The 22,790-nt window shown below is 46.7% G+C and overlaps 1 protein-coding gene across 4 annotated transcripts in view; it reads right to left on the bottom strand.

Annotated features, from left to right (window-relative positions):
- MTMR4 (myotubularin related protein 4) overlaps positions 1–22,790 on the bottom strand; it is a 57,775-nt gene that overhangs the window by 31,120 nt on the left and 3,865 nt on the right. The window contains exons 1-2 of one of the 4 annotated variants that reach the window (XM_080388510.1): positions 20,445–20,582; positions 5,540–5,612 (exon numbers count right to left, since the gene is read on the bottom strand). In XM_080388510.1, coding sequence (XP_080244636.1) covers positions 5,540–5,542 — 3 coding nt within the window. In that variant the 5' untranslated portion in view covers positions 5,543–5,612; positions 20,445–20,582. Of the gene's footprint in view, positions 1–5,539; positions 5,613–7,156; positions 10,030–20,434; positions 20,583–22,790 lie in introns of those variants that run through there. The other 3 variants (XM_080388512.1, XM_080388511.1, XM_080388509.1) reach the window with 3 other exon arrangements.

Raw genomic sequence — 22,790 nt, 5'->3', positions numbered from 1 at the left:
AAGACTCACGTATGGCTTAGAAACTTCTGTCCAAGAGCCGAGCTTGGTGCAGAGCAGAAGCAACCTTGCCCTGAAGTTCAGCAGGATCTCAAGAGTTTCAGGAGGAACCAGATTCAAACTCCACCACTTCCACCTCTTCCTCCAACAGTTCACAAAAATACCTGCTCTCGTTTCCATGCAATCAACCAGACAAGGGCAGGAGTAGTGACAGTGCGACTGCCTGGGTGCCAGGTGGCCTGGGTGGCCAGGCACAGGAACGCAGAATGCTCACAGCCTCATTTAGCTGGCTTAGCTAGAGGGATTTCCTAAATGCCACCTCAGATGCTTCCCTGGCGGAATAGCTGGTATTCGCTCAGTTATCACTAACCACCACCAGACCGAACAAGAAAGACAAGGTTATTTTCACATAACTGGGCTCCTCCGAATGTCATGCATATGTGTGTTCATGCAGGCAGAGAAGGAAATCTCTCTCATTTTCTCCCAGCCACAACAATCCTAAAGGTTTCATATGCACTCTGAGGAAGAGGAGCTGAATATAACATGGACAGCATGTTCTTAAGGCCAGCTGGCAGTAATTAACCCTTTTTCCTCCCACTAGCACTGCATGCTGTTCATGCTGCAAGTGGCTCTCATGTGCTGCTCCTCCCACCCCTCTGAATGTCTCTGCTTGCACACTGCAGGTAAACAGCTTGCAACCTCTCCTTAAGGTCCCAAAAGGGATGGATCTGGGGGCTCCGAGACAGCACAGTGCTTAATAAAGCTAGGACTGACACTCAAGGGGCCATCCTGCAGCCTCCAAGGGAGATGATGCTCCTTATGGAGACATGCATGCATGCACCGGGACCCCAGCCTGCAGCACAGAGCTTCACAGGGGTGAGCTGCCATCTGGTCCCACATGCCCAGGGAATCCATACTGGGAACGCAGGACAGCCACCAAGATGCTGAAATCTCTCTCATGGCCTGGAGCCAGTGAACACCCTGAGCTGCATCTTTGTGTCAACAGCCAGCCCAGCTTTCATCAAGATACGGAAAGGGTGTTCCAAAGAACAGCTAATACCCACACCCTGCTGCATCACCTCCAATTCCTCTTAAAAAATGACAGTCCACTCAAGCAAAGACCTGCAAGTGCCTCAGAAAGCTTGAATGACACACAGGGGTACTGGAGGAGCCTAAACCCCTTGTGAAACACAGGTGCTGGAGATTTCTAAGGCTTGCAGAATGGTGGAAGCAAGCAGCCAAAGGGTGAGAAGAAAACTGGTCCCATTCACTGCAGGGAGGTGCCACCACCAGCACAATGCACTCAGAATTCTGAGTACAGAATTCTGTACTTCCCAACCCCGATGTATCTTTACCTCTTTTCAGCACCACAAATAAAATTACTGTAAATATTCCTTCATTAGGCAGAGGGCACCACTTCCATACCTTCTACATATGAAGGGTGGGCTTTTCATCACCACAGCATGATGCCTCACCCCGCAGACACAGAGCGGGAAAGCAAGGGGCTATGACCACAGATGGCAGAGATCTGAAGCCTTGTCCCTGGTAGCACATCCATTGCACAGACTGCCCTAATTTGCTTCCAGCTGGAGAAAAAAAGATAGGAAAATTGGCAGGAGATGGTGACTGCCCTGAAAGGTACTCCCAGGACATCAAAAGCAAATTGATGGGAGCCAGGCAGCTCTGCCCCACAGCCGTGGCTGAACCTTCGCCAGCTGCTGTGGGCTAAGATGTTCCCAGGAGCAGAGGTGTTATCAAGAGTACTCTAGTTTGTAACTATCAGGTCTGAGTATTTCAAATGAAGATCAAGGTATGAACTGGTTATCTAGATCTTTTTAAAGGTAAGGAGGGGAAGGGAAAGACTTTTATCATTTATCTTATCCTAAAAGTTAAAGTTTATCCTCTATCTGCTTAGCATATATCTATACCAGGGTGAGATGAACTGCACTCAGACACGTATTTCTGTTTCTCTGCACTGCCTAGGCAGCTGATCTACATAAGCTGATGCAGAGAGCTGACCAGCTGTAGCCAAAGGGACTTCTTGTTCTGCCTCCTCTGCTTTTGTTGCATGAAGGACACCTTTGTTTCAGGTTCCTCTACAAAAACAGTTCATTTCCTCAAAGCCTAAGGAGGTCCTCAGGTGAACTGAAAGGCCACTAAGCCACCGAGGTGGCCTCCCAGAAATAAACCCCTAAACTTCTGATAAAGAGAAGTTACTATTTTATACCCAGTAAATCAGGACTAGGATGGAGAGTGCCATCTTTTCATCTTTACAGGATGACAGAAAACCTTATAGATCTGTAATACTGCATTTAATATTTGTTCAAAAACCTGCCCAGATGTGAGCATGTAACAGAAATATGAAGCAAGAAGCCTGTGAGAAGAGGGACCAAAGGACAGAAGTCAAGGGCTATCAACTCCCTATGCCAGCAAGATGGGACAATGGATGGCTAAGCTGCAAAATGCCATCTAAACTAATGGTCATGGTCCCCTCAAAAGGGAAGCAAATCACTGTGGAAATCCAGACACCTACAATCCCAGTATCCCCAGCAGTAAGAAGAAGGAACGCTGTCATGGGACTTGAACAGCACACAGTATGAGCTGAGCCCTGAGCTGCCGGCAGCTCAGCAGCTTGCACTAACTTACCCGCCAGGTTAGTTTTAAGTAATGTATTAAGTTACTGGGTGCTCATTAGGACTTCCATTAGCCAGAGTTAAGGATTAAACCACCACTAGTGCTGTCTTCAAGGTCATTTTAATCAGCAGCTAGTCTTTGGAGAAGAAATGAGAAGTCTTAAAATCAAAGCAAACAAAGCTCTTAACCAACACTGGACCAAGTATTTGTAGCAGCAGAAAGGGGAGAGCAGCTGCTGACCTACACTTGCGGTGCTGCTGATAAGGCAGAAGCTTTCAGGCATGCCCTTGCCAACCAGAGGGCACTGGGGCTGTGCCCTCTGACTGCAGTGATCACGGGTAATTAGCTAAGCAACTAAGCTCTCAGCATGCCTCAGGCAACAGGGTTTCCAGCCAGCCTTCCCAGGAGCTGGCTGAAGAAGTCCAGCCCCAAAATGCCCATGGGTTAGCAGACAGCCCTACAGGGCATCTATTAACCAGGCACAGACCTCCATCCCTCCCTGCAGACCTGTATTTAACTCAGAAGTCACAACCCTCCAGAGAGGTCACAAAAGGACTCCAAGGAGGTTGTCAAGAGTTTACATCAGCTCTCTACCTTCAACTGCTGACAGAAGCTCAGGTAAGTAGGTGGAGGCAAGTGCTTATTTCTACAGCTTGCAATTGTAAGTTGCTTTCTCTCCCTTGCTATGGGAGACAAAAAGCCTACACTCTCTTCCCAAAGAGGGGTGTGGGGTTTTTTTGTTGGTTTGGTTTTTTGGTTTTTATTTTCCAAAAGGAAAAAATAATTTTAAAAAATCAAAGTAACATTTTAATAAAATATGAAAAACCCACAAATCCTTTTCAGAAAGTCCTTTGAAACTGTAAAGTCATCTTCAGGTATTCATAAGGAGCCGAAGACCCTCTTGTTTAGAAGAAACCAAACCATCTGTGGTCGCAACTAAGGGTAAGCCAGGGCCAGGTCAGGCTAAGTATCTCTCAAGGCACAGGAAAAGAGCACAGTGTAAAGCAAAAGCTTCCACGTTTTAACTCCAAAGTTCCAGTCTACACACCCCAAAAAACATACAGGTCCAAAGAGGGGTGGAAAGAATTAAAGATGGCTTCTCTACAGAGAAGAATTTAAAAGATGAAAGCCCTTCAGATGTCTAAAGGGAATGCGACAGATCTACAAAACCCCAAAAGGCACAGGGATGCTTGCAGGCAGCACTACACTTCACCATTACTCCCAATACAAGAACTAGGGACCATCAACTGAAATGACATGGGGCACGTTCAAAAACAAAGCAAGAGGAGCTACTCTGCACAACCCAGCAGCGCGGCTCTTTGCACAACACTTCATAACTGCAAATCTTTACTTTGTTTTGAAAAGCAGCTACATGAATCCACAGAAGAAAAATCTACCAAGGGCTCATGAAACATCAATAAATCGTTTCTGGATTACCAAGTCCCTGAGCTACAGATCCTGACAAGTGAGGGCATACACCAGAGAAATGCTTCCCCCAGGCTCTCCCTGCGGCATTCACCGGTGGCCTCCTGTCAGCAGGGTATCTAACTAGCCAGGCTTTCGATGGACCCAGCCTATCCTTTTTCATGTTACCTGGAGCGATATTTTGATGCATCTTCCATGTGTTCATTCACTTTTTTTTTCATTTTTATCTGGATACAACTGCATCACTCTCATCTCAACACCATACAGAGCTGTTGGGTTTTTACGCTTCTAATCTGACACTGGGAAATTCCAACTTGAAGTGTAAGATACTTCACCAGGTTACAAGGGCGTACTTCATCTCTCCACCCCAAAGTAAGCTCCTGCACCTGAAGTGTGGCAAGAAGCTATTCCAACAGAAAGCCCAGAAGACCTTGAGGCAAACCCAGGGAGCATGACCATAGGGACTACATCAAAAATGCTGCCTGCATAACTACTAGACCTGAAAGTTCAATTAATGCAGAGCACATTTCCTTTTCTATTGCAGTTGTTAATAGATCACACAGAGGATAATCCCATAGCAGACAAGGCTATTTCCTCAAGCAGTCTGCCAGATTATTTTTTTTTTTTTAACATTTAACCTAAATTTTCATGTCCTCAATTTGAATTTCCAGCCCTTTGACTGATTCTGCCGTTCTTCTTTGCACTCCTTCCAACATAATGATACACTTCTGGCAGTGGCGAGCACAAAGCTGATGATAATACCCTGTTACTGCAGCAACGCTCAGGCTCCCTGCCCACCCACAGCCCATTATGCAGATCACCATGTTGCCTTCAAACTCCTATTCAAACTACCGCCCCAACGACACTTTCAGCATATCTTTCAATATTTCTGGTCTCCAGCTTTCTTCCCCTCATCAGACTGCATATTTTGGGTTATTTCTTGCTGGAGGCATTAGAGGCACTTTATCAGAGTTTATCTCAGCAATCTGGTTGTTTTGGCTGTGTTTCAGTCTTCCCAGATTCTTTTATACCATATTGTTATGAGGCTAATTATTGTGACATTTCTGCTACTTCAGTGGTACCAGAGCACACTTAACACGGTGTTAAACCTTCAGTGAGAGGTGACCAAGGAACAGAACAAAAAACCCCAGCATTAAGTTTTAAGGTAAAATAAATCAGTAAGTCACAAAAACTGGATGACTGTGTCAGTAGTCCAAGGAGGCACAAGGGGACTCCAGTCTTATGTAGTTTTTTTCCACTATGTTCCAATAACAGGTGTAAGAGTAAACTTACTCTACTAACAGCATCTTAGCAACAGTAATAGAAGATCTCTACGTTATTTTATATAATACATTTTACTAAAGCACTCTTTCCCATTCTTGCATTTATTGTCATACATCTAGCAGCAGCACAAGAGTTGGACACACAAAGAATGAACAAAACCACTGACACAGGACAGAGGCAGACTAGACTACATACTTACCATCCTCAGACACTGTCCAAAATCTCCTGCTTCAGTCACAGCTCAGTCTCTTTTTGTCTTCCACTAGTCTCACCTGCAGCAAAGAGACAACCCAGAGTAGAAGTTTAGATTAACAGTAACGATACCTCAGCATGAACATGGGGGGGACGGGAAGAGCCCAAGAGTCTTGTGAGCACACTACCTACCACCGCTAACATGCATTTTAGTGTCCTTTCCAGAATCTGCTGGAAATCAGATTCAGCATCACAAGGGAGACACCAAATCCTTTTGGTCTGCCACTACAAACAGCACACAGGACTTGTTACCCACCAGCACACACCAGCCAGTACTCCAGGGGTACAAAAAACACACCTCAGGGGAGCACGGGGGAGGGGGAGCTGAAGCAAGACAGACTTGGTCATTATGGTTCAAGGACTTGAGGAGGATCCTCCTTCATATGAAACTTGAGTGCTTGGAGAAGACTGTTGTGGTCTTGGGAGGAGATCACCTCTAAAATCACATCTTGTCCTACCTAAGAGGTAGTGCAAGGTGCAAGAGCTCAAAGTGCCATGCAAAAACTAGCAGCTCCTTCTGCCAGCCTTCCCCCCGCTAGCAGGGGGACTGATCACAGGAGACGTTCTGTAGGAGGCGAAAAGCCAAGCAGCAAGACTTGAGCAAGGTTCTGGTCTGAGAAAATCCTTTCCAATAGCACTGGGTGGTCCCACAGGTGACCCTGGAATTTCCATGGAGCAAGAGACCCTTCCTTAAGGTTTTCAGATCTCTCCGATATGGGATCATTTGCTCACCATCTGTCCAAATTCTGCCCTCTGTTCTGCTCTTCCAGCCTCACATAGGGGACTGAATTACACACAATTAAACACCGCCATCAGAAACGGGTTGTAGCTGCCCTGTGCACTCCTGTTCCCCGTGCCACTCACCCAGCTGTGCAGCCCTTCACTGTAGCACAGAAATCTGCACACGTGTCCCAACAGTTTTTAAAAACAACATTTTAAGTAGGGATGTTCAATATCTGAGCGTAGTCTAAAGATGGCTTAAAACACATCAACCAAACCTGATTTCTGCCAGTTACCAGCAGCCTGTAGTACACCAAAGCTTCAGGAAGACTCAAGGTCTTTGATAAGTGTTGCCATTTTTCTCATCTAAGGGTGAAAACGGTTAAAATAAAACATCAACAAATGTGGAATTTGACATTGTCTAAACACCTCACACAACATACCCTGGCTGAGAATTACTCCCCCTTCCACCTCCAAGGGATCAGTTCAGCTACAGAAGTGTTTCTCCTACTCAAGGCTTTCCTTCCACTCTGGGATTTCTTTCCTATCCGGATTTAAGTGAGGTTTGACACCTGCGCATCAAAAGGGCAAGCTGAATGCCAGCACTAAGGAGACATTTTTGAAACTTAATCTTCATCATGGGCAAGCAGTAAGCAAGTCCTTTAGCACTGCTACATGATGCAGGAGGCAGCTCCCACCCTGCTCCAGCAGTGCTGTCAGGTAGAAGTAATTACCCTTGCACTTCCAGTTAATTTCTCAGGTCCTGCCATGCACTTGATGACAAAGGACAGGAAAAAAGAATGGGAGTCCAGAAAGGACGTAAAGCTTGTGCATGATATATTACCTTATATTTGAAAGCAGGTCACCAAGTTTCAGGAAAACATGAGAAAACCCACAATGGGAATCAACTTTATTCCTAGGAAAACAGAAAAAGCCAAATACTGCAATATGTCTCTTCAAACCCAGATCCATCCTGTTTCTTTTCAGCTACAAAAGCCTTTTTTCCACTATTTAGCAAGATGACCACACATATCAGACTTCATACGGAGAAAAAAAATCTAGCAGCAGCTTACCATGCCACCAGGAAGAATCAATGCAGCTGCTGACTTACAAATTATGTGAAAAGCACAATTAGCAAGGGAAGTAAAATGTTAAGTATACTTTGTTCACTAGTCTGAAGTTATCCAAATTATTGATAATACCGAATGACACACAAGTACTTTTCCTGCAGTACGCTTTGTACCAATTTATTAAATCATTGCTAATGGCTACTCCAGTTTCTCACTTCCTTCCTTGTAGAAGTCAGTAATTGCTTAGAAACTGCAACTCTCTTCGGCTACGTCATGTTTGAGGATGTTCCTCCTGGCTCCCATCCCCCAAGCTATTCTTGAAAGCCAGTTGCCCAAGAGGAAGGCAGTTCACCGCAGCCAGCCAGGACTCCTGCAGCTGCATTAGCTCAGCCCGCAGGAATGCTGCCGCTCCTCCACCACCAAGGGCTTCCTTGTCCTGGACAGAGCAGGAATAAAGTGGAAGGGCCTCCTGAGGATTTATGGGATGAAAGAAGCCAGGAGATACTACAAAAATGCAGGTGCTGCTTGTACCACCCAAGGAACTTGCAAGTTCCAGCACTACTTGAATTATACTTGGCCCAGTCCACCCATCTGGAGGCAACTTCACTCACATACCTGTGCAGCTCCATGTGCTCCTCTGCCGGCACCCCAAATGCATCCCCCTGTTTCAGGGCTGGCTGTGGTCCTCCTCCTTTTAAAGGCTATTGTGTTCAACTGGCTGCCAGCTCCGCCACTGTGGCTTCCAGTCAAACTGTCTCCAGCCCTTGGGAGGGAGGATAGCAGCTGCCCAGTGTGCTCAGCACCACTGCGCGACACCTCCCCTGGCTGGCACCTACCACCTCTCCTGTGCAAGTCACACATGCGGTTATGCAGCTGCTCAAGGAGCTGCTCCCCATGCAAGCGGTTGGATTCCCCCCAAATCCAGGTCAGAAGCTCCCCTAAAATCTTGGTCACAGGGAATGGGCTTCAACTAGCCACCTGCTGTGCCCAGCCAAGGCGCAGGCTGACACTGCTGAATTAAATGAAGAGGGCACCAGAGAGAGAAAGACATGATAAAAAGAATGAAACTAGAGAAAAGATAAGAGCAGCATAATGCCCTTTCATGCACAGATGGAAACCACAGTCTAGAACTTCATGCTGGTTCTGCTGCTGTGTGATCACAGGCAGAGCACAGGGCTTGTGGCCCACGGCTGGGGGCCAGCAAAGCCAGCAGCCCCCTACCCTCCTCTTTGTTCAGCTGCAGGGAGGCACAGGACAGTGCTAGCAGTGCCAGTCCTGCTGAAGAGGCTGGTAGGGTCATGCTGCCTGACACACCTGGGTTGGGGGAAGTAGAGAAAATAACTCAATTCACTTGAGCATTTTTATAGCCTGTATCCTACTCTGGAACTATTAATTTTGAAGCCAACCTCTCAGATAATAAGGAAGCATCAGAGTTGAGACCACTCATAAATATCTTAATTTGTTCTCACCGTAGCCCTCTTGCCTATGTGACTCACGCGTATGATTGTACACTTCATTACACAATTGCATTATTTCCTCCAGGGATCTTTGCCTCTCCCTGTAAGAAACAGAGCAGCAGGAACCGAAGCAGTGGCCGTCTTGAAACCTCTGCCCCTGTTTGCTGCAGACGCTAGAAGAGACACAGGGGCTGTGAGAAAAAAGCTGGATAGAAGGATTGAGCTCTGCCTGCAGAGCTGGACCCATCATCATCCAGGATGCTCAGCCACTGGCCAAGCCAGACATTTCACAGATGACCAGTGACTATTCTCCATTTTCTGAACTGTAGCTCTGGACTCAAAGACACCCAGGTTGCCTCTCAGCTGCAAGCCAAGTCAAGGTGCCATATGAACTGTGTGCGCACTGGAAAACCCTACTCTCCAAGCAAACAATTAGGCTGTCAAAAATCAGAAGAAACATTTACTCTCTCTCTCTGCCTCTCCACATCTCCTAGAGGTGGCATAAAAGCATATCGCTGCTTCACCAGTGTGTGTTTACAGGAGCCTCACAGAAAAGCTTGTGAAAAGCTTAACAGCCCTGCCCTTCAGCACAGTCTGATCAACGACAGCGAGCCAGGCTCAGGAAACACTGAACAATAACAAACCGCATGGACACTCCCTGCCATCACCTGCCCCTGGCACGCTGCGGGGAGCAGAGGTCCTTAGGGAGGGAGGAAGGATGCCCATTGGGGCACACAGGGGTCTTTCAGATATGCACATGGGACCTTGGAAAGGTTGGAAACACAGCAAGCACTAATTATGGCTTCCAGCCTCGTTAGCACTGCTGCGATACAGTTTTCGGTGTGCACCCCAGGCGAGATGGGTGGCCCCTCTGCCAGCTCCACGCTTCCCACTATGAGACTCATTTTTAATTGCTTATAAAACATCGCCAATTGTTTGCAGTTGGAGTAAAGCTCTCTGTGCTCCGCACTTGCCCCAGGCAGAGATCTTGTTTTAATTTCAGCTAAAATGGTAGAGTTAGTCCTGATGTACTTAATGGGGAAAAAAAAGTCCCAATACTAAACTAGGGACCTTAGAAGAAACAACGAGGAACCCTACTATCCTTATTTTGATCCCAAATGAAACAGAACAGCCATTTCAAGCCTCTCAACTAACGACAGGCTAAAAATACAATTGTCAGACCACATAGTTACATGCAAAGCAGATTGCTTAAAATAACGAAGACCATCCTGTACAATATTACAGGTCTGAGGGCTGTTTCTAACAGTCCTCAACAATAAAATACTTTTACTGATAAATAACTGTTAAAGAGATTGGCCTACCAGAGCTGAGGAATATCACTAATGCCAGATGACAACAACAAGTTGCCAAAGTATTCAGATTGCTCTGCAATGCTAAGTGATCATAATTTAACTGCATACAGGTGTAACCAGAGGCAAGGTATGAATTCAGAGACCCAGAATTACCCACAAGATGAAGTGCTGTTAGAAGTGTACCTTAAGGACCCAGCCACCTCTGCATGAGCTGCCAGACAAGGAGCAGGCAAAGAGTCTACTGCAATAATATATGAAAGTAGTAAACAGCAGAGGTGGCAAATTGATGGCAACTCTGTCCCCAGAACTCCTGGGGCCATGGCTACAAATGTCTCCGGGTAGCCAGAGCTAAGACAGCAATTTGAAGCAGAAAGACAAAACCCATCCAGTGATCCAAAGCAAAACAATCTCACATATATGGCTTAAAAAAAAAAAAAAAAAAAGAAAAAAATTAAAAAAGACAACTTGTTCAATATGTTTAAGTATTTATGCAAAGTTATGTCAGCTCTGGGCAACTCTGCTGACAAGGATATAACTCAATCCAATTACTGGTAGATGAAGTATTCCATCAAGCTTATAAAAGAAGCTGCCCTTTTTACTGCTTAGAGTACTTAAAACAGATCAAATAGGGGTTTTTGTGTCTAGGTCTGAATACATGAATCCCTACAGGTCTCTGAGTAAGCAGAGTTGCCTGCAATGTCCTCAGCACACCGCACCTCTGGCCGCATTTCCCAAGGAGATTGATGACCGAAACTCACATTCAAAGTCAACGTACCCGAGAGATGTGGGGAGGGTTAAGAGCTGTTCTCTCACGGGAGGGGCGTACCTGCCACCGTACTGCAGGCTGCACATGCATCACCCTTCTTGAGTGCCAGGGGACAGTCTCAAGATTGTCTCCAACCAACACAGAGCAAGACAGACATCATCCTGCTCAGCTCATGGCACAGAACCACCACCACCCTGGTTTACCCACAGCCACCGCAGCAGCTGGGAGAGGGTGACCACTTGCAAACCCTTCCTGGCCATCCAATCTAAATGCCAGTTTGTGATTAAGATGGAAGCATTTTCCTTCATATTTAAAAACAATCAAGACCTCTTTGAACACTGATTAGGCTCCTCTTGCACTCAAAGCAGGAACATCCAGGTTTAAAACACAGGATTGCATCTGAGAGATCAGAGCAGGACACAAAGCAGCTCTTTACAGGACTGCAGAGAAACTGGGGAAAGCTGCTGTTGCCAGAAATGCTCCTGACCACACAGCACCATCCTACAGGAGAGAAAGACCCTCAAAAACACATCCAGATTTGGCTAGTGCTTTGCTTGTCTTCATGCACATTCTCAGCCCAAGTTTATACAGCTGTACAGGGAAGATGTTAGAGGCAGTGCTGTTATCAGTCATGGAGTCACAAGGGTAACATCAGGACAGATTATCTGGCCCTGCTTGACTGACAGCTAGGCATTGAGGAGGAGAGAAACAGTATGTGCATGTGCCAGCTGCAAAGGAAGGTAGTTGAACATGTGTGTGTAGATAAGGTTACAAAGAGCACAGAGCAACAGGAGGACAGAAACCAGAGCCACGTTGGGAGGGCAAACCCCTAAAGAAGTGCTGAAGGAGCAGCAGAACAAGGGAGAGAGAACAGGCAGAGCAAGTTCAGGGAGGGGATTTCAGGAGCACAGCTGCCATGTAGTCAAACTTCCCACATGGTAAAGTGAGAATAATTTGGAGATTTTTGCCAAGCTCAAGGTTTTTGCAGCAGCAGCTCCAGTACAGCAGGTAAGGCAGGCTGAGGAGACAAGGGGCTTCAGTCTGAGCAGCTACGTACAAGGGACTTATCATGAAAGGGGGGGGGGGGGGGGCAGGAATCAGCCACAGGAGGTGAGCAGGAATAGAGGTAAGCTTTGCCTTTAACAAGGGAGAAACTACACAGCAAGGGGAAGGATTCAAAAGCAGGTGAGAAATTGAGAATAAAGAGGAAGGGGAATGGTGCAAAGGGGAAGAATAGACAGCATGGGGTCAGAGGCAAAGAGGACAAAACCAGAGGAGGACTTGTGCCTGGTGCAAGCAAAGGAAGTGTCATGAGAAATGCAGAGAGGCAGGAGGGGACATTGACACAGTATTTTGCGGTTTTCTCTGCAAAGAAACAAGGTCCTCTGCAGTAAAAAAGAAGGGGAAAGAAGACTGAAGAAGTCAGAAGTGTGCCCAGAGCAACCATGGGCTTAATACCTGACAAAAAGCTCTTGTTTAGCAAAGACCAGAGAAGATCTGACATGAGCTGTAAGTTCACAGGCAGGGCTGGCCCCGAAGTGCTGCAATGGACACACAGCTGCTGAAAGTGAGAATGAACTTGAAAGTTTTTGGAGAAGTAACTACGTGAGAGTGAGAGGAGAGATGGGATGGAGGTTGCAGAGCCTGGGAACAGCAATGCAGATCACAACGGCAGAGACACTCATGGCAACAGGGATTTCTGCTTGAGCAGACCTGGGGAGAGTGCCCCAGGGCAGGAATGGCACCGGGGCACGGGCAGTTCTGGGGTTCCTGCTGGTGCACAGTGTAGAAGTGAGGACTGTTGAGGGTGGGAGAAACAGTGAAAGTGGCAGCAGCAGAAGGAAGGATGCAGAAATGTGGGAGGGTGCAGAGAGAGCTAGAGGGGGAAACGGGCAAACAAGACTAGAGCTTGGGGGGGAAGAAAATACCACCAGAATTTGAAAAATGTCTAACTAACGATAGGCTGGGCCAGGGATGCTCCTGTAGTGAATAGCTGCCACCCCTGTCTTTGCTTCAGGCCCCAGGAACAGCTTAGCCTGGGGACACTATCAAAGCAGTCTAATGACAACTTGCTTTGCAGAAGAATGAAGAAACAGGGGAAGGGAAGATTCTTATAGTGCACCCAAGCTGCAGGAATACTTCAACACCATTTTGTCTGTTCCACCCTTTCCTTTGCCACATCTTGCTCAGCCAGGAGTCAGGAGAGATGGATACACTGAGGAGCCAGGAAACAGTTTACACCATGTGCAAAATGGTAGTGCACAGGCACTGATAGACTCTAGCAAGAAGGCTCCAGCAGTGGCACTCAGATGTCATCAAGGTGTGCAGGATTATGAGGGAAGAGAACAGAGCCCAGCACTTTGCCAGATCCCTAACAAGCACTGCTATCCATTGCTGCAATGATTTTTAAGCATAATTAATTTCAACAGCCTGCCTGCCAGCTGACTCCACTCTTTACATTAACGACAGTGAAAGCCCCACATACCGCAGCTCGAGGACTGTTAACGTGCATTACTCAAGATCATCTCTCCTTTGTCTTGCCAAGACCATGGCAGTGAAATACCTTGCTTTGCCGACAAAGCAGCCAAGGGGCTGGGGGCAGCCTGTGGCACCAGGTGGCAGCAGCACACCAAGGATGCTCCCCTGCCAGGTCAGCCTCTGCCTCCTCCTTCATCTTCCTAACCAACCGGCAGAGAACAGGGACTGGCAAAGGCTCTGCACGATGCCACAGGCACTACCATCGCTGTGCTGATTCATCTCCCATGACAGCCAGTGAGAAGCTGAGACAACAGCAGACAGTGAGACAGACTCATTAATTCATTTCAATGACACATGGAGGAACCACGGACCTAAGGAGCCTTCACTGCCCCGGTCCCAGCCCCACCCTCCAGGCCTTTGATCCCAAGCCGGCTGAGAAGGGATTCGAAGCCAAGGCTCCAAGCTAAACTTCATAACCACTAGACTAAAGGAGACGGGAAGCTCTGCTTTGACAAACGTTTCCAAAATCCCTGTAACTCCAGCCTGTTGCTCTCCAGTTTTGTTTGCTTTTCGTTGTTGTTTTTTTTTTTTTTTTTTTTTTTTAATTTAAAAAAAAAAACAGTTGGGACATTTCAAGTCACAATTAAGCCTTTATTCAAGTACAAACAATTGCCTGGTCCCTACCCAAAGCAGTGCAGATGGACCCATCCCAGCTGCCATCCAGGCTCCTGCCTGTTCCTGGGGGTCCTCTGCCTACAGCAACACATGGGTACTGGGCTCCTTCTCCCTCTGGCAGCCCCATTACCTCTCTCCACACCATACCATGTACGGATTTTTACTCAATTTCAGGAAAGAAGTAGCAACAGCTTCAAGGAAACTGTGCCTGTGCTACTGAGGTCACATCCCAAGTCTCCAGGCTGGAAAAGCGCTGTCTAAACTGGTCTCTGTGCAACACTCTTTTCTTCTTACGCATCAGGAGCATTTGCCTTTTAATTCCCATCAACTTGTGGAGTCTTTGACAGCTGCAGTTTTCCTTGAAAGGCAGTCTTTGTGACTGCAGAAAAAAAGCCTGAAATATGTGACCCAAATGCACCAGAAAGCTCAGAAATCAAAAGATAAAGTCCTGAAGCATGCTGCTCCCCCTCCCCACCCCGCACCAACTTTCCGCAGCTAAGCTCACGGCTCTTTGGAGCACCCACAGCTGCAATACACTTGTACTCACCACCTGGATATTTTAAAACAATTTCAACCAAACAGCAGCAACACAACTTCAGCCCTGTTGCTATAACAAATACAACTTCTATTTTTTTTTTATACAGGTGTGTAAACATACACATTTTTTTAGAAGTCCTAAGGTTTCTAAGGCATCTGCCTGCAACCAGAAGACAGGGCCGATAGGGGAACTATACCCCTCAATAAAGGCAGCTGGAGGCCAGGCAGGACACCTTTAGCATCCAAGCTGGTACTAAACTAAACTGCTATCTGCCTGCAAACATCTGAATCCACCCCTGGGACAGAAAGTCAATAGAAACAGCATCTGAAAAAAAAATATTGCTGTTATTCCAGGTGATCACATGCCCTGCAATGCTACTGATTTTGACCGCCCTGAGACAGCCACACTTCCAGCTCCAGCTGTGCCTCCTCAGCACTGAAACCCCTGGGCTTGTTCTGCTTGTGCTGCTGACCAGAAGCAGAGCCCAGGCACAATCATTCACATACAAAATTTCTAGGACGGTCTGTTTTCTCCAAGGGTAGTTTTCTTCCATGGGAATAAAATAAAGCATTTTTTTAGTTACCCACATAAACACAGACATGAAGAAGCTACAACTGAAACTAGAGCAGGTCTGAGAGGACAATAAAGCACTGAGATTTCTTCTCTTGCCTCACCCATACCAAGCCACCCAAACCAAGCCATGCTGTCCCAGCAGTGTCCCCATGACCAGCCGTACCAATAAGTAGGAGAGGAACCTGTGCCAGGGTCTGCAACATGGACAGTGACATTCAACCACTTGAAATGTGGCTGGGAACACACATCTCTGCAGAACACTCCTCCCTGCTCCTGGTAGGAACCCAGTTCCTCTCTAAAACTTGCAATAATCGCACCATTATCAAATTAAGTACACAACTGCACCTTCCACGAGAAGGATGCTCTAAAGCAGTGACAAACATCTGCTCAGGGTTTCTATCATCAAGCTACAGGAAGACAGAAAACCACAAGATGAGCTAAAAACCCTTGAGAGCTGTTATTAATAAAAGATAAGAGATCACTTTCGATTACATGTTCAACTTCATCTCTCTCTTTTTGCTGAGCACAGTCATCCAACAATCAAAGCCATCAGCCCCTGATGAAACATTGGTTTGTGAGCAGCTTTTCCGGGTGGTACATTACGACAACAGCCTGGACACCCTCTTTCCCTGTGCCTCTCCAAAGAGAGGCCCTCTCAGGGCTTTGTGTTGTCACCACTGCTCTTCCCACCCAGACACATACATCAATGAACTCAGAAACTTGCCCTTCATGAGGCTTTTTCTGGGAGTAGTATCCTTCCCAATACCAAGCAATACCTCCCCTGGCCTTTAACAATTCTTCCCTTTCCAACCCCAAGTTGCCAAAACCTCTGGCTTAAGAAGGTTAAAAAAGGAGCCTCCTGTCTTTAACTTCTAGTTATCTGGAGCCTTCAAAACTGTTTTGCACTTTAGCAGTGGAAAATCATGTGAAGGGACTGCCTTGCACACTGACCTGCTTTCATTAATAAACTCACCTCAAATGATGTGGGCAGGACAGCAAGTTCAGGTGAGCTTAATTGCTACCAGCTCTGCTCTCTACCATGAGCTTAACTGTTTCTAAAAACAGTGCTGTCCGTGACATCCTCTCAAAAGGCACTCTTAGAAAGGGAAATCCCCAGCCAATCAATAGAAGGAAAGAGAAGGCAATTTGATATATATAGCAACTCCGTGGCTTATCTAGCAGTAAGAGCTGCACAAATTCACATACACTGTCCCTTCTCCGCTGCCAGCTTCCACCAGGACAGAGTATGAAGATGGCCACATGACACACTTGGTACTGTGAGGAGCCTGAGGATTTATACTCATCTGCTGCAACTGACAGATTTTTTTAATGCTAGGAACAGAGCCTGGGATTTCTTACCTTTAATAACTGACTGTACTAAAATTCATTAAGGATCAAATTCCTGCCTCTAAAATGTTTAGGGCAAAGTGAATGCATCAGACTTACTATATCTAAAGACAAAGACAAATCTCAGGAGGCAAGGGGATTTTTATCATTGTTGCTCAAATACGAGATGGTGACCTTCCTCCCATCAGTGAGTCACCAATGCAGAGATGAAGTCCTGTGGCCACCGAAACCAGTAGCAGATCCATCAGCCATCTCAGCTGAAGCTGGATTTTCCCCAGCACTGTGTATCCATTTCAGCACACACTCTGCAACACAAGCCAACACCCAGGGCTGCAGCGCAACAGCTCCGGGTGCTGGCAGTAGAGAATAGGCAGAGCAGAAAGCTGTGTCTTTGAAAGAAGTCAGTCACAGTACTCAAGGAGGCACCCCACTTCCCATCTTCTGTCACTCCAGTAATAACCCTTTGCTATGTGATTTTTGGGGGGTGGGAGGAAGCAGAAGCAGCAGCACAGCTATCCGCAGCACAAGTGCGGTGGGATCCCACCTGCTGGGCTCCCTGCTCCCCAGGGAACTCGGACAGATGAACCAGCTGCTCGTTTGAGCTTCAATTTTGACTGCTTCGTCATTAGTAAAACATGCTGAAAATGTGACTTCCTCTGCTACAAGACCTATTGAACCTTTTCTGAGAATTCTAAGTTAACTTCCTCTCATATTTCAATAAAAGGCAAGCCCGTAGGCAGAACAGTTTCTCTTCTGGAAATTCCTATAGCAGAAACACCTATTGAAAAAGGAAAGACGCAGTAGAAGAGAGAAAGAGGGGTGGGGGTGGTGTCACTTTTCATCAAGTCTATGTTTTGTTATAAAACAAAACTGTTAGCCCACTTTACAGGACGAGAACACTTTTGCTTCCTCTTTTGCCTCATTTAGCAATGGCAATGAAAGCTCTGCATACTGTTTCCTAGTGGGGCAGTTAGAAGATCTGCACAGAACCTCGGGATTCAACAGTTTCATATTAAAAAAAAAATCTCCATTTACTTGCCTTGCTGAACAAAACAGGCTCTGGCTAGGATCATCTTATCCAGCATCCAAAGGTGCTTGGCTACCCTCTTTCCAATGGAAATGCAGAGAACAGTCAGTAGAAAGTATCCGCCTGCCTGCTGGCATGCCAGGAGGGACAACAATCCAGAGAGCAGCACTAGTAGAATATATTAACTTTTAAAATTACAGAAAGGGGAAAGAGCAAAGAACAGAGTAGGTAAGAAATTATCTCCTGCCAGTCCAAGGAAGTGCAAAGGACAAGGAGGGAGGGGTGCGAGTCACTTGCTGGCACATACCCTCCCTCTGTGGATCTGCATCCAGTTTGTGCTGGCTGCCTGCTGGTAAGGTGGCATTCCCTCTGGCAGCTGCCTGCAATATGTCTCCAGGCTGGCCTATAATGAGCACAATACCTTGGATGCTAGAAACTACCAGCTCTCCTAACAGGAATGTGTGAGTCAGCCACAGGCACAAGAAAGGACATTACCAATTCTTCTGACAACAGCACTACCATTCATTCATTTCTACTGATCATTTGTCTTAAATACTGCAGGGGCTTCCCCACAGGCCCTGCTCCTCTTTAAATCCGTCAAATCTCAGCCTGAGGCAGCTCCATTAATTATCGCTTCCTGCACCAAGTCTCATCCCTCACCTGCAGCAAGCAGAAAAGCTCCTTTCCAGCACAGTCCTTCATGCTGCCAACCTGCTGTGCTACAGAAAGAAAGCATCTACCCTTCCAGGGTTGGCACACTGATAACTCGTGGTATCACAACATTATACAGAAACACAGAGTCAACATCATCACTTAATGTTTAAGGTTAATTTTTCTCAGGTCACCTCTCTGAAAAAGCCCATCTCCCCAAAACTCATGCTCTGTATTCTCACCAGGCACTGCAGACACTCATTTGAATGATCACAACTGCCAGGCTAAGCACCAGAAATGAAGTAGTCTCAGCCGTCAGGCCAACATCAGCAGAAGGATCAGAGCAAAGCTGCTGCAGCAACAACTTTGCTTAAGGTACCATTTCAGCTCCAGGCAAAGGAGCGCACTTGCTGCCCTGTAAGATGGTGCGATTTGGCAAAGCTACAGGGAAAGTCTGGGACTTGCTCTCAGGTCCCCTTGGGGATTTCTGCACATAGGTCCAATACCTGAGAATCTCCTATCATGGCCCCTTCCCTTACCACAGGACTTCTAACAAAAAGATTGTGTGTTCTTTAGCAACAACTGCTGCTATAATAATGTGCCACAGGTTCAAGATCCCCTGGAAAAAGGGACTTCACAGCTTAAGCAAGCACTTCTCCTTTGAAATCAAGGTACTTTCTCATTGCATAGGCAGCTAAATCCAAACATAAAAGCCCAGTGTACATCAGTAACAGACATTCAGAGCCCAATATACTTCTCATCTGCCCGAGTTAAGGGGCAACAAGGCCCCAAGCAGAGTAACAGTGTGAGAGCTGGAGCAGGAGCTGAAAAGGATACACAGCACCAGCTTATCCCTGGGATGACAACTCCCCCCTAAATCTAGTAATAAATTGCTTTATCAAGGCAGTGTACCACACAAGCCTAGCAGTGTCAGAGCTGGCATGAGTACTAAAATCCATGATCACTTGATTAACAGACTGTCGGCTCAGCTAGGCTACAACTTCTTTGCAAAGAGCCACCGCTGACCTCAGCTCTCTCCCTTCTCCCTGGACACGGTGTTATTTGCTCTTCTTGCAAAAGAGAAAGAGGCAGCGCACAGAGCCCCTGGCACCTTGTGGAAACCAGGTCCAAACAGAGAAGTTTCCTTGCTGCAAACAAGATGAGATTTCTCCTTGCTCCAGACTCCCCCTCTCTATATCCGCAGCTACTTGCTGGGTTTGCACATATCTATGGCCTCCAGAGACCAGTTGCCAGAGAAGGTGCACAGAAACAGGGGGCACCAGGAACTTTCCTAGAGTAGTCACCTCTTGTCAGCTGCTTCTAAAGGCAGTGGATAAGAATAATACGAGCCAGTAGCTGCCCTGACAGAGAAATACTAAGTGCTGGCACTTACTAGAAGATGATCTCCCCTCCATACCAGGCAGGTGATGAACAGCCTTGTGCAGGTGAGAGAGATGTTTGCAGATGACCGAGAAGAACCAGGCACATTGTCTAGAAGCACAAAAGATTCAAATACACAGAAAAAAAAAGCTGATACCCCAGAAAGGGGAGACAGAGTTAATCACCCTGGAGGGATCCCAGCCATTAGCTGTATAACCCACTGGTACTGTAGGGAAATGGATGCCCAGGAACATGACAGACAGAGGCAGGCAGATACTCATCACACCAGAGCTCAGCAGTGGTTCCCAAGTCACAAGGACCTCAGCTTTAAAAAAAACAACCCAAAAACCAAAACCAAGCACTGAACTATAGCATTACAAGAAATAGCTCCCACATACAGAGGACAGAAAAGTATCAGGCTATGACAAACCCTGTAGTCACACCATTGTCACATTGGAGGAGCACTGGAGAGGGAATTAAGAGCTAACATGAGCCCAGACCTGCTCAAGGGCACAGGAAAGTTGACAACAGGTTTCCAAAACACAAACTGTACTTCAGCAAAGCCAGAGGGAAAATTTAACACCCCAGGTCACTGATAACATACAGCAGACATAGCATCCTCATCGTAAAAAAAAATATAAATCTTAAGTTATATATATATAATCTCTGATGCCTTCACAGGAACTTATCAAATCCCACTTCACTGTGCATCTTTCCACCAGCCCCTCCAAATACATTACAGCTATACTTCCCCCACCTAAACACAGCTTTCTGCCCCACCACACAGGCCACCCTGTTTTGCATCTAACTTCCAGCTTCCCCAAACCTCGTGCCTGAAGACACTCACTTTCACTTACCCAGGCCTGACCTTCAGGACAGCATAGGCTTTTTGGTTTGCACCCAGATGCCATGGGCTTGCTCCAGAGTTTTCAGTAAGAACAGAACATTTTAGCCTTTGAGAAATTCAGTCTACCATTAGGGAAGGAAGGTAGAAATGCCCTTGGCACTGGCGTAGCTGCAGCCCTGACTCAGTGGGAGGCAGGAAGGGGGCTGTGCAGTCTGGCCAAAAGCAGAAGCAAGTACAAGCCACAGCAAAGTTGACTGGGGTGAGAAGCAACAACTCAAGACTCCTTATGTCCCCTTAAACCTACTGAACGCCCCGAGTCACAAGGAGCCCACTAAGTGACAGTGCTGCCAGGTGGTACCGACAGGTGACCCGTGGGGCAGGAAGCACAGGCACCAACCCGAGCTCCAGGCTGGCAGCCAGCCATGCTCTCCATCAGTACGCTCAGTTTGATGTTCTCAAAAGTGAATGTAGGTGCCTCAGAAAAGAGAAACAGGACAACAGGTTCTCTCATTCACATTAAAATAGCGAGACAAAGTTCCACCTGGCTCTGTCACACTGTGTGCTGGTGGTAGAATGCTACATGACAGTCACGCTTCAGCAATAAAGTACACTTCCACCGATGACTTAGATTTAAAAAAAAAAATATTGTGAATCCAGGCAGCACAGTTGAAACAACAGAGGCAACTGAATAGATTTATACTGGATTGCCACAAGGCACTCCTTCACTCAGAGAAAGCTGGCTACTTCAACAAGTTTCTAGAACAAAACAAAACAAAACCTTCTGAAGCTTCCAGAAGGAATAATGCAAACTGGACCCCTTGCTTGGAGCAGTCCTCAGTTTCAACAGAGACCATTAGAGAAAGACTGGCAAGAAACTAAGAAATTGAATCAACTGTAAAGTAGAAATGCTTTGAGGGTCCTTACCATAAAACTGTCACTCATAAGCAGTACCATGTCCAAGCATGTTCCGCCACAAAGAACAATTCCACAACTTCATTTTGCAATGAAGAACTGGTCAGGTTGGAAAAGGAACAATGACTGCTTTCCAGTCAGTGCTGCCTGAGCCATGAAACAGAAGAAAGCTGAGCTCTAGAGAACACCCTGCCGTGAATGTGGACTTAAGTTCAGATACAAGACTTTGCCCCCAAGCAGGTAAGTTGTGAGCCGCATCTACCTATGTCTCTGCTGCCAGGACAGACTCCTCCAAACAGAGGTGGTTAGCAGCCTCAGCAGAAGTCACCAGCTTTGGCTTCTTGCTAGCTCTCAGACAGAGGTGCCAAATATATAGCCTGTACTTTGCTACCAGAACAGTCCCATCCATCTTATTTCTAGCTAACCTCATTCCTAAGGGTTAGATAAATCTCAGTCCTCATCATCATCCATCCCATGAATGCCATGCCCATCCTCCACAGTGCAATCAGATCCACATCCTTGCAAGAGACAGCACAATACTTCTTTCCCCCAGGAAAATAAATACTGGCAAAAGCAAAACTCTATTGTGCATGCCCAGGGCAGCTGACCTCCACTGGGTTTATAGTGCATGAGATCAGCTGTATCAAACATGCTGTTGAGCAAACACTCCACCTAGAAGATAAGAAGTATGATCCACAAGGAGGAAGATTGGTATTGCTCTAATTTGGAGATGCTCTAAAAGGAATAAGGCACCTACAAACACACACAACATAAAAGGAAGCCTCTGAGACCAGTAACTTGATCCATGCTGAAACAGAATATACAAGACACATAACTCTCCTCTCTTTGGATAGGCCCTGGGCAGGCTTCTCCCTCTTGAAGAAATTAAAGGGCATCTCTCAACCGAGAAAGAGCAACAAAGTCGAAATAATAAAGTCATTATCACTGCCAATAGCAGTAACTGTTTAGTTTCGTGGTTGCTATGTCCCATTAACATCATCCCCCCTAGGAAAAGGCAAGATGCTGCCTTCAAATCTACTGTACACAGATCACTCAGGTCTGTACAAATGTGCTGCAAAAGATATCCCATGCAGAACTACTCCCACAATTCAATCCCCATCCCCAGCAATGCACAGTGCCTTGGAGAAGGGGAAGGAGCTCCTCCAGCTCAGATGCAAACCTAGGCACATCAGCGTGAAAGGAGGGTCCACGCCAAAGCCCCAGGATGAGGAAGGCTGCGCATAAATACAGCAGGAGAGCTGTGGGGAACTGTGGTGGAAGGAGTCTCGATAGATCCTAAACCTCCATGTGTGTCAAACCCTCTCAGCAGCTGTAAGACTGACCAAGGCAGAGACAAATGAAGCAAAACTGGAGGGAAACAGATGGCAGGTAAAGGGGATGTGTGCACACCACCCAAAAAGGACTCCAAGAGCCCGAGCTTAGA

The sequence above is a fragment of the Falco punctatus genome, assembly GCF_963210335.1.
Source record: "Falco punctatus genome assembly, chromosome: 1".
NCBI classification, from domain to species: Eukaryota; Metazoa; Chordata; class Aves; order Falconiformes; family Falconidae; genus Falco; species Falco punctatus.
Note: the sequence above shows the minus strand (reverse complement) of the source record. Positions and strands in the feature narration are given on the sequence as shown.